The sequence below is a fragment of the Microcebus murinus genome, chromosome 4, assembly GCF_040939455.1.
Source record: "Microcebus murinus isolate Inina chromosome 4, M.murinus_Inina_mat1.0, whole genome shotgun sequence".
NCBI classification, from domain to species: Eukaryota; Metazoa; Chordata; class Mammalia; order Primates; family Cheirogaleidae; genus Microcebus; species Microcebus murinus.
Window position 1 is genome coordinate 104665085 of NC_134107.1, and position 12602 is coordinate 104677686.

At 38.3% G+C, this 12602-nt stretch overlaps 1 protein-coding gene and 1 pseudogene across 3 annotated transcripts in view; both read right to left on the bottom strand.

The window, feature by feature from the left end:
- Window positions 1-955: 955 nt before the first annotated feature.
- On the bottom strand, window positions 956-1764 carry LOC105881602 (ATP synthase F(0) complex subunit f, mitochondrial pseudogene; annotated as a pseudogene).
- A 2407-nt stretch (window positions 1765-4171) lies between these two features.
- Window positions 4172-12602, bottom strand: part of PRDM10 (PR/SET domain 10) — a 101620-nt gene continuing 93189 nt past the window's right edge. For all 3 annotated transcript variants that reach the window (XM_076002651.1, XM_076002649.1, XM_076002650.1), the window contains exons 20-21: window positions 10172-10275; window positions 4172-7169 (exon numbers count right to left, since the gene is read on the bottom strand). In XM_076002651.1, coding sequence (XP_075858766.1) covers window positions 6966-7169; window positions 10172-10275 — 308 coding nt within the window. In that variant the 3' untranslated portion in view covers window positions 4172-6965. The remainder of the gene's footprint in view (window positions 7170-10171; window positions 10276-12602) is intronic.

The following is a 12602-nucleotide window of genomic DNA, read 5'->3' on the forward strand; positions in this document are numbered from 1 at the left end:
TCCTGGCCCAAGCAATCCTTCTGCCTCACCCTCCCAAAGTGCTGGGATTACAGACATGAGCCACATACCTGGCCAGTTTCTTTTTTCTATTGATCTTCTGTTTTAAATTTCATTGATTTCTGCTCGAATTTCTATCTTTTTTCTATTTATTTTGGATATGCCCTTCTTTTTCTAGTTTCCTAAGGTAAAAGTTCAAATAATTAATTTTAGATCATTCTTTTCTAATATATGTATTCAATGATATAATTTCCCTCTAAGCACTGCATCCCACAAATATGTATGTTTCATTCTCATTTAGCTCAAAATATTTCTAAAATTCTCACGAGATTTCTTCTTTCACCCATGTCTTATATAGAAGTATGCTCAATAACCAAGTATTTTGAGATTTTTCTAGCTTTGTTATTTTTAGTTTAATTTCACTGTGGTATGAGAGTAAACATTGTATGATTCCTATTCTTTTAAGTTTGTTAAAGTGTTTTATGGCCCAAAACTGCTCTATCCCATGTGCTTGATAAGAGTATGTGCCCTCTGTTATTAGATGAAGTAGTTTACAGATGAGTTTACCTGTGGTGTTATTGAGCTCAATTATGTCCTTACTGATTTTCTGCTTGCTGAATCTTTACATTTCTGATACGGGGTATTGGTCTCCAACTATAATAGTGGATTCATCTGTTTATCCTTGCACTTATATTAATATCAATTTTTACCATCTGCTTTGATCCTCTGTTCTTAGGTGTACACACATTAAGTGTCGTTATGTCTTCTTGGAGAACTGACTCCTTTATCGTTATGTAATGTCCCTCTTCTTTGATAACTTTCCTTGCTCTAAAGCCTGTTCTGTCTGAAATTAATGTGGCTACTCCCACTTTCTTTGATTAGTGTTAGCATGGTATATCTTTCTCTAACCATTTATTTTTAACCTGTAAGTCTTTTTTTTTTTTTTTTTTAACACATACCAGTCACCTTTTATTTGGAGGTTAATTGTCACTAGGATATGAAAGGATTCAGCAATGATTGAGTTCCTCACAGAGGGTGCCGGGCCAAGAAGGTCAAAGTCATGAGTCCAGAGTACACCCCCCACATGGTCCCCTCTTCAGTGGTACTTGTGTCACCGGTCATGTTTGAGCTCCTTGTAAGAAAGCCGGTAGTTGAAAAGCACATAAGCTGCCAGGGACACAGAAATCCCAGCGAAGCTCCCCTTCTTCACATTGATGTACTTGTTGTAATACCAGTAGCAACCTCCTCGAAAGGCTCCAACAATGCCTTTAGGTGTGAAATCCCGCATCAAAATCCAGCTTGGCAGCTCCCCTAGTTTGACATCCATGAGTTTCTTCTCCTTCACTGGTACAACCGACGCCATCTTGAAGCCCTGATGCCCGCTGTCTAACCTATAAGTCTTTATGCTTAAAATGAGTTTCTTGTGGACAACATATACTTGGGTTTTGTTTCTTGACCCATTCTGACAATCTCTGTCTTTTAATTGGTGCATTTGGACCATTGATATTCAAAGTGATTATTGATATATTTGGATGAATATCTATTAGTGTTTCCTATGTATCACCCTTGTCCTATGCTCCTATTTTCATCTTCCACTCTTTTTCTATCTTTTGTGCTTTTAATTGAACATCTTATATGAGTCCATTTTCTTTCCTTTCTTAGCATATCAATGATCCTTTTTTAATGGTTACCCCAGAGTTTGCAAGATACATTTGCAATTAATCCAAGTACATTTTCCCATAATACTGTCCCACTTCATTGATAGTGTATCTTTTTTTTTTTTTTTTAATGAAAGAAGGGGTATGGAGCTTCCATGCTCTCTTCAGGCATTCCACCCTCTAGGAACTTCACATGTTTAACTATCCAGAAGCTCCATGTACATATCTTATAATAAATAATCCTGATCCCTCCCTCCCATCCCCTGTATCACTGCTGTCATTCATTTCACTTACACATAAACATCTATATACATGCATTAGTATATACTATATATATATATACATATATATACATCATTACTATTATTTTGAACTGTCATGTGTTACATCAATTAAGAAAAATTAAGGCTTTTCTTTTACCTTCACTTATTCATTCTCTGATGTTCTTTATGTAGATCTGAGGTTGATTTATTTTCCTTCTCTGAAAAACTTCTTTTAACATTATAACTTTTAACGAGACCTGCTTACAAGGCAGGTATATAGGCAACAAATTTCCTCAGTTTTGTTTGAGAAAATCCTCACTTCCCCTTCACTTTTGAAAGATAATTTCATGAGGTATAGCATTCTAGGTTGGTCATTCTCTCTCTCTCAACTTTTTAAATATTCCACTCCATTCTTTCCTTGTATTCATGGTTTCTGAAGACAGATTTTTTTTGTTCATTTGTTTTTGGTATTTGTGTGTGTGTGTGTGTGTGTGTGTGTGTGTGTGTGGTTGGTTTTTTGTTTTTGTTTTTTTGCATTTATCCTCTTTGTCCTCTGAGTTTCCTGGATCTGTGGTTTCATGCCTGACATTAATTTGGGGAAATTAACATTGTTTCAAATATTTTTTCTGTTCCTTTCTTTCTTCTCCTGGTATTCTCATTGTGCATATTTACACCTTGTTTCATTGTCTCACAGTTCTTGGATATTCTGTTCTGGTTCCCCCCAACCCTGCCCAGTCTATTTTCTGTTTGTCTTTCAGTTTTGAGGTATATTGAGATATCCTCAAGCTCAGAAATTCTTTCCTCAGATGTCTAGTCTATTAATAAACTTATCAAACTAGTCTTCATTTCTGTTAGAGTATTTTTGATCTCTAGCATTTGTTTTCTTAGAATTTCCATCTATCTTACATTGTTCATTTGTTCTTATTTGTTGTCTACTTTCTCTATTAAAACCTTTTTCATATTAATCACAGTTGTTTTAAATTCCCAGTCTGTGAATTCCAAAATCCCTGCCCTGTGTCTTTCTTGGTTTTCTTTGATATAGGGTTTCACTCTGTTGCCCAGGCTACAATGCAGTGGCATCATCATAGCTAACAGTAATCTGAAACTCCTGAGCTCAAATGATCCTCATGCTTCAGCCACCAGGGTAGCAAGAACTATAGGCACTTGCCACCACACCAAGCTAATTTTTTGGTGTTTTTTTTTTTTTGTAGGGAAAGGGTCTCACTGTGTTGCCCAGACTGGTCTCAAACTCCTGGGCTCAAGCAATCTTCCCAGCATGGCTTCCCAAAGTGGTGGGATTACAGGCATGAGCCACCATGCCTTGCACTGCCATATCTAAAACTAGGTCTGATGTTTGCTCTCTTTCTTCAAACTTTGTCTTCTTTTGCCTCTTAGTATGCCTTGTAATTTGTTATTGACAGCTGGATATAATGTTCCAGGTAAAAAGAATTACTGTAAGCAGGCCTTTACTAACGTAGTGGTAGGTGTGGGGGCAGAGGAAGCATTCTATAGTCCTATAGTAGGTCTCAGTCCTCTAGTGAGCCTGTGCCCTGGACTGTGAACTTCACAAGTGCTTCTTAGTCTTCCCCGTTAGGTGGGACAGGATGGCTAGAGTGGGCTAGGGTTGGGTATTTCCCTTCCTCTAGGTCAGTGATGCTCTTCTACAACTTCAGCAGGTTAGGCACTGGTTAAAGTCGTTTTTCCTGAGGATGGATCTCATTAGGAAGACTAGAATGCTCTAGTATACTTCAAAATGGTTCCTTTTCCCCTTCTGTTGCTGGAAGCATGAGGAGATTTTTGTCCGATATTCACTGTAAGAGCCTGGCTGAGCTCCTAGGGCTAAAACGCACTAAAATGTGGATCCTCTGCAGTTTTTGTCTCTCAGACCTGTCCACGCTGAGCCTGCAGCCATTTGTCAGTTACAGTTCAGGTTTCCCTGCTCTGGCACCGGTTCTTGTGGAGGTTTCTGCCCGGGGTTTCTCTTTTGGGTTTCTTTTCTGTAGTAAGTTGTGATCCTCTATATTCCCTTGTCTTTCTCTGTAGTTGTGGGGGCAGCAGTTTGTCCTGTGAGCTCACTCTGACAGATCTAAAGAAGAGCTGATTTTTCAGTTTTTTCAGCTTTTACTTACTGTTAAGATGGAGAGGAAACTTCCAAGCTACATGTCAGATTGGAAATCAGAAGTTGTAATATTTGAAAGAAAAACATTTAGCCAGCTCAATAACTCCTGTAGCTTCACACAAACAAGAAACAAGTTTATTAAAAAAAAATATTTATTAATTTTTACACCTGCTGGGTAGCACAAGACTATTAACACTATAACTCACTGAATGTACAATAAATGTTCACATTTAAATAATAGGATGGGGTCGACATTTTCAACCAGTGGGTCAGCTTTAGCATCTCATGAAGTGCCTTTTAGACCTAAATATCTTAACTCTTAAAAACTCTTTTTTGAAAGGATAATTCCAAGTCAGAAAACAATTCAAGAAGGTCAAAACAATAGGTTTTTCCAGAAAACAGGAATTTTACATGATGAAATGTCTATTTCTGAGGGTACAAATCAAACAATAAAAACATAAAATCTATGTCCAACCTACTCCAAACACTCACACCGCACTGAATGAAGCCTACAGTGTCAGTGTGTCTTGAGAGAGGACACAATATAAACATTGGCTACATACAGGTTTTCCAAACTGGGTCTTCAGATGGCTTATAATCTGCCACTTGCTCAAACCCAGATGCTTTTGAAAATCTATAACCTTGGAATGAAGGTGCAGAACACCTGATCTTAAAGCCATGTTACTTGGCTTACCTGCCACTCGCATCTCTGGTTGATAATATACAAATTAGTTTTAGCATCTTTATTTCATATAAGGACCAAAAAAGGAGAAGAAAACACTTTGAAGGGAAAGAGAAAGAGGTCCTTCCACAATATTCTCCTTTGTGTATTTTAAAACTTGAAATAACTGGCATAAAATGAACATTCCATTCAGTGATAGTTTTCAATTTTTCAATAAGTTTATTCCTGAGGGGAGGGGAGATACTGCTTCACATTAAAAGAACCCAACAAGGCCAAATTTAAGTTCTAAAAACTAAAAAGTCTAGTATTCTTCACCCAGCAAGTCTCTCCAGACTGGACACCAGGATGTTTACAATGATCACATCATGGCACTGTGGGAAGCTGAGTCTATATTTTGACTCAAGGTGAATATTTTCTGTTGAAAACATTGACATTACCTCTTTATTGCCAAAGATACAGAGTCTGTTTGCAGTTTGCACACATTTATAGAGTAATTTTCTGAAGTTCTTTTAGCACCTAAAAGTTCTAAGGTAACTATATGAATGAGGTCTCAAAAATAAAGTGCAAAATCTACGTATTAGTAAAGTTATTTCAACAGAATTGTTTACTTTTCGGATAGTTATCTTTAATATAAAGAAGCTACTTTACTTCTTAAAAACCAGTTTTTACCAAGAAATAGAAATAAATTAGTTAATTTAATTTGAAAAGAAGTTAGGCCTTTCTGTTCTGGAGTGATAAATTCTACTATGCAATAACTATTCTAAAAATGTGTTAGTTAGCATGTCACAAAAAGTTTTTAAAATACATGCTGATTTTTTAAATATTTTATGTGTATAATTGGAACGTATGGTAAAAAGGAAATATTTTTCCCCATTGAATTCATAGCAAACAAGACTCCCAAACAGGGACACATATAAGAAAAACTATCATCAAGGAAAATTTTTCTTCCCCTCCCAACTAACAGTATAATATTTGTAAAGATTGGATTTCTTTCAGATCCCTTCTAATTACCTTTAAATATTATAAATGGTCCCTACATTTTTATTTTTCCCCTAAGTGTGAAGCTGCTTATCATATAAAAAGATCCAGATAAGTTACAATATGTTTAAAGTTAAAAATGTTAAGAAATAAGAAAGGCCACCTTTCCACCCAACTTTAAAGAATGTTCATTTTAAGACAGTATTAAAAATACTAAAATACCCTGAACACTGTGAGCAAGAGTTAGATGTATATGTGGTAAGAGCACGGAATCCATCCTTTACCAACGAATGGTAAGTGGATCCTGCAGGACAGGGCAAGATTTCAGTATTTTCTGTCTCTCTCTTTCTCTCTTTCTCTGTCTCTACATCTGTGTGGGGAGGGGGAGGGTTAATACATTTTTCTTGGTACTAGTATCTCTTTCATAATACAACCACAACCAGAGATTGGGAGGCAAAGCTTTAATGTAGGGATTTAAATTCTGCTGACATCAAGTAATCTTTTCTCTTTCAGGGAGCTCACCTTTATGGAGTAATAAAGTAAGAACTACATCAGAACCATATCAGAACATGAAGTTCTGCCCTAATCCGCTGAGGACCAGCATCTGTGGAAAGCACTACTAACAGCCCAACAATAGCTTTCCAAAATAGGAAAGTTAAAAAAAAAAAAAAAATCAGCAATAAGAAAAATTTAGATGACAGTTTTTTCTTCAGAACAGCACTGTCAAACTTTCATTTCATCATTTTTATTTTCCTATTCAATAGGATCCCTTTGTTAAATTATTAAAAACTCAAACTCACAAGATAAAGCAGTTCTGACTTAATACACACCCATAAAATGTCCCTTCTCCTTTGGTGCCATGGTTTGGAATTAAAAGTCCAGTAACCATGGACGTGGCACATCCTTTCTCCACCTTTGGTATGAATACATTTTGCCACTTAGTATTTCCACGAAGGAAAAATAAGGCTTATCAATGTGTTAAAAAAACCAACTCAAGAGCCAAGGCAAATTTTCTCCATCTTGAAATCTACTTTCTCCTGAAAGATCTCCATTCCATGGCAAAAACCTTTGGGGTCTGAAGAGTCAATTTGGTAAAGATGACCTTGGCAAAATAAACCCCAATGTATGTATGAGTGCCAAAACTGTAGTTTCCAAACTCTTGAGTGAATAATAAATCTTAAAAAAGAGTTCTAAGTGTCATAAGCTTTCGGATTTATGAATGAGAAAAGACATGATGTGACCGCTTGATTCTAGCTCAAGGATGAATGTTACGGCTTAGTGATATGCACTTCACTGCTTCCATTCCCGTTGGTGGTGGTGGTGATGATGTACTGTGTGGTCTGTGGTTGGCTGCTGGTCTGGGAGTCCAAGGAGTCACCATGTGCAGATGGCTGAACCTGGACTCCACTGGAGAGGGCAGACGTCTGCTTTTCCTCCAATTCTGGCTGACTTTCTGATAATACATAATGACCCTACAGTGGGAAGAAAAGGATCTTTAAAAACCTGGGGTCTAAAAGGGAATGTGGAGCTACTAGGGGAGAAGAGGAAGGAACATGCCAAGAAATTTCATAAGGGGACCTCAAAATAGAAATCTATGATAGATGCTTCACCTAGGGCCTGTAGAGAGGGTGGATCATGGATCAGTCACGCCAACTGACTGCAAGGGTCAGCACCACAAGGGAGCACCTCAGCTGGTTTACCAAACGATATAGTGAAGAACTTCAGATACAGAAAAATGCATCATGGTGGCAACATATGTGGCAAAGAAAACGTGCTATTATACTGCTCCTAAGAATTTAGAAATTCAGAAAAGACTGCTATCTGTCAATTACATCTTAAGAATGATACAGAATGGATTAAAGAAGAGATATTTAAAGTCTCCTTAAAGGAGTAGAATGGCCCCTAAGAAAGGTAGTTGAGATCAGTGGTTCCCAGACTTCAGAATTTCAAAGACCAGCAAAGCTAAAAATCACAAAGGGCCCCCAAATTCTATTTTGCCAAGTAAGATCATTTAAAATATGCTACCATCAAATAGGCATTTTAACACTCAAGAGCATAAGAACAACACAATCTTAGAATAAAACCCCTTACATTGAACAAATTTAGCTTTATGAAAACTTACACATTGTCTTTATTTTTTTCTCATTATTCCTCTGATCATGAACACTTCTTCACAGATCTATAGCTGGCTATTTTGTTACTGTTTTTAAAGAATGTGTCAGTCAGAAGGGGGACTGGTCAGCAAAGAAGCAGAGGAAAAAAGAAGTCACCACGGGAACTCAGGCAGTAGCCTTTCCAAGCACTGCCCAGAGAAAAAGCCAGAGCCCCAACACCCATTTGAGTTACCCAGGGCCACGTGTTCTGAGTTCATGCCCGCCAAGCAACTTTCTGATTTCCCATGTGGGGCTTCCTTTAGTGAGGAAGGGGCTGTTCTCAACCTAGGGTCCATGAACCCCCAAAAGTGTACATTAAATTTGCGCATATGTATATCATGGCTGGGGCAGGGAAACATCCTTGATGATAATCGGGTTCTTGAATGAGTTTGTGGCCAGAGAAAGGTAAAAGTCAATGAATGGACCCTACAGGGAGGAAAAAATTCCTTGGTTAGGCCAATGTGATGATTCTATTTTACGTTACTTTTTATTTTCACTGACAATTGGTAGCATTACTCTGGATCTATATATCTCTCCTAAGTCTAGTTAATTGTGACCTTGTATGCTAAGAAATAGGTGAACTTTCAGTGTATTTAAAAAATCAGGTTTTGTGAGTTTTTTTGTTTTTTGTTTTCAGACAGAGTCTCGCTCTACTGTCTGGGCTAGAGTGCCATGGCATCATCAGCCTAGCTCACAGCAACCTCAAACTCGTGGGCTCAAGTGATCTTCCTGCCTCAGCCTCCCGAGTAACTGGGACTACAGGCCCCCACCACCATGACTGGCTAATTTTTCTGTTTTCAGTTGCCCAGCTAAGTTTTTTCTATTTTTAGTAGAGATGGGGTCTTTCTCTTCCTGAGGCTGGTCTCGAATTCCTGCCTCAGGCGATCCTCCTGTCTCAGCCTCCCAGAGTGCTAGGATTACAGGCATGAGCCACCACACCTAACCAAAAATCAGGTTTTTGAGGCCATCAGATTACCCTGGGAATCTCTAAAGCATCCTGGAAAACAGTCACTCTTCCCTTGGCAATATCCCAATACCCCTAGCCACTTAAGAGTATTTTTCTTTATTTTTCTTCCAACTTTATTTATAATTAACAAGTAAAAATTATATATATTTATAGTGTACAATATGACATTTTGATATATGCATACATATATTGTGAAATGATTAAATCAATCTAATTAACATATCTATCGCCCCACAAATTTATCATTTTTTTGTAGTGAGAACACTTAGGATTGACTCTCTTAACAATTTCAAGTATACAATAGATTTTTATTAACTATAGTCACCATGCTGTACATTAGACCTCCAAAACTTACTCATACGAGAGTATTTTTCTGAATTCAAATTTAGGTACTCTGTCTTCTAATACTTAGAGATAGGCCAGAACAAACCAGTGTGTAGAGGATATTAGAAAAGGCATAAAGGCCTGGGCAAAGGGACTGTGAGAAAGGTGGACATCTGACAGTCCTGCAAATAGGACTTGGGATATGACTGTCATCAGCCAGCTGCACACAGCAGGCTTTGGTATGTATGGAAGTGTGGCTGGTGTTGCGTTCCCGCCCTTTTCTTTAAGGAACAAAAAGGAAATAACAAGATAAGCTTAGTGTATATCACTAAATAGACTTGTTTAGGACAATATGCTTACTACATGACACCAAAGATTTTATCTATATGTCCTTTACTGTAAACACATATGCCTTTCTCTACAATAAATACGGAGATTTGGAGAGGTTCGAGACCTCTTGGAAAGGAAAAGAGTCTCTCCTCCTTCAGGCTGAGATTGTGGCCTGGAGCATTCTTCGTTGCACTGTGACACTGGTAGTGACACTGGTGGAGATGCTGGACGAGCTCTACACAGTGCAGATAAAAACAGAGGCAGTAGATACAAGCAACATTGTACCTGCTCAACTTAAATATAACAAGAGAACTTATGGCAATGTTTTTCACCTTTGGGTAGGCGAGTTGTTTAAAATAGCTCTGTAATTGATTCATTATATTATTCTCTCCCAATCCAGTCGAGGACCTTGGAGACTTGTAATCTTTCCAAGAAGCATACAAAAAAGTGTTTACAGGGATGGATCTAGGATCATTATACTTATTAATTAAATAGACATTTATTGAGTATGTGCCATATCCTAGCCTCCTGGGCAGGGCATTGAAGATAAAGTGATAAAGATCAAGACTCAGCTTTCAAGGAATTCATCATCTATTGTGAGAAAACAGAGTAAACCAATCATTAAAAAATAAATAGCAATAAGGGTTATAATATAGCATCGCAGGATGGATAGGAAACCCGAGGGAGCAACACAGCTTACCGGAGTCACAGCCTTCACTTGGCCAGTTGTAACTGGAGTTGCCACACCACTATCTGTGATCACAAACTGACCTGGTGGAAGGGTCATCATTTGAATCTCAGATGCTGAAAAACAGGAATATCCATACTTCAGTGGTCTCAGATTTAAATACAAGTTCTAAAAACAAATACCTAAAACCAGGGGACACATTCCCCACTGAGACATTTTCCATGGAGTTGCCTGCTGTGAGAGCCCAGCAGTGATGTGATTTCTTGATAGCAAAAGGATCTCTGGTAAGAACTGATCACAGGCCGGGCACGGTGGCTCACGCCTGTAATCCTAGCTCTCTGGGAGGCCGAGACGGGCGGATTGCTCAAGGTCAGGAGTTCTAAACCAGCCTGAGCAAGAGCGAGACCTCGTCTCTACTATAAATAGAAAGAAATTAATTGGCCAACTAATATATATAGAAAAAATTAGCCGGGCATGGTGGCACATGCCTGTAGTCCCAGCTACTCGGGAGGCTGAGGCAGGAGGATCGCTTGAGCCCAGGAGTTTGAGGTTGTTGTGAGCTAGGCTGACACCACGGCACTCACTCTAGCCTGGACAACAAAGCGAGACTCTGTCTCAAAAAAAAAAAAAAAAAAAGAACTGATCACATGAGAAGAAGCTAGTACACAGCCACCAAGTATCAGAGACAATCAATGTATCCTCCCTCAAACAGGCTTCTGAATATCCATAAAGATAAATATGCAATGGGCTTTTGTTTTGTTTTGTTTTGTTTTTAAGACAGAGTCTGGCTCTGTTGCCCAGGCTAGAGTGTCGTGGCATCAGCCTAGCTCACAGCAACTTCAAACTCCTGGGCTCAAGCAATCCTGCTGCCTCAGCCTCCCGAGTAGCTGGGACTACAGGCATGCACCACCCATGCCTCGCTAATTATTTATATATATATATATTTTTAGTTATCCAGATAATTTCTTTCTATCTTCAGTAAAGATGGGGTCTCGCTCTTGCTCAGGCTGGTTTCAAGCTCCTGACCTTGAGCAATCCTCCAGCCTTAGCCTCCCAGAGTGCTAGGATTACAGGTGTGAGCCACCATGCCCAGCTTGCAATGGTTTTTTTAAAACTTTAAAATAAGTTACAATGATTTACCTTTTAGCCCAATATTTTTATCTTTTGTATTATTCCAAATGTACCCACAGTTGGCTAGCAATCACAATTTAATCCAACTTGAATTTTATTTCACCATGAGTGTTATTAAAACAAATTAAAAACAAAGTTCGCCCGAGTGTCCTATTAATCATCTCTAAATAATATTTCCTACTAAAAGGAATGAGAGTATCTTGGAAAAATGGCTGATTCCAGACCTGGGCAGAAAATGTATAAGACAAGCATGGAACATCGTGTCTTATCAGCATACAAGATGCGGCGAAAGGGTTCAGAGTCACGTGGGAAAGATGCAGGAGCCAGTCTGAAGAGGCTCCTGCTAGCCAAAGATGGGATAATCTGAGTATCAATCAGGATAACAACTGCAACAGGCTGAAACATGTCACGTGTTGAAACTCATGGGTACAGAGCAACTCTAAGACACACACGTACACATGCCTCATTGGTCACCCTGGAGAAGACTATAGAACCAACTCATTTTTTTTTGAAAACTAATAAAGAAAATGAATCAAGTATTTAAAGCATTTATCCTGCCTTTCCTGTACAAACTGTACCTCAGAACAACCTAGTAGTTAAATTATTTTCTTTATAACAGTTTTCTAGCTAATTAATGAATAAAAATGATAGAATCAGAATATCACAACTTTGCGAACCCTAATGAAATCATGGAGCTAAGGAATACACAACAGTGGCTCCTAACATCACAGGAGGAGAGACACTGGACATTATGGGCCTACTGATGGAAGTACACATACCATGAAGTATCTTGGGTTGAAAAAAACTGAACCTGATCAAGCTTCTAGATCTAATTGCCAGTCTACAGGAAATAAAAGGGACAGAAGAAAGCAGGTTAAATGGTAACATGGGGGTGCCGCCGGTAAAACCCAAAATGTGGGGAACTCGACAGGACAAATGAGCCAGTCTTCTCATGCAGGAATTGCAACTTAAGAAAGTGAATACACATATTGAAAGAAATTCATAAGACATAATAAACTGCAATGTATGGCCTATATTTGGAATTCAATATGAACAAACCAACTACTAGAGATAAATTTCTGAGATGATCATGGAAATATGAACACTGGGTATTTGAAGTCTATTTGAAGATATTAAAGAATTATTATCATTTCTTTTTAGGTGTGATAATGTGTAGAGTTGTGTTTTTAAAGATAACCTTTCTTTTAGAGAGACAAACTAAAATATTTACAGATGAAGTGATATGATGGCTCATTACTATGGGGGCATAGAGACAGGGTTGGGCATGAGCTGGTAACTGTTGAAGCTGGAT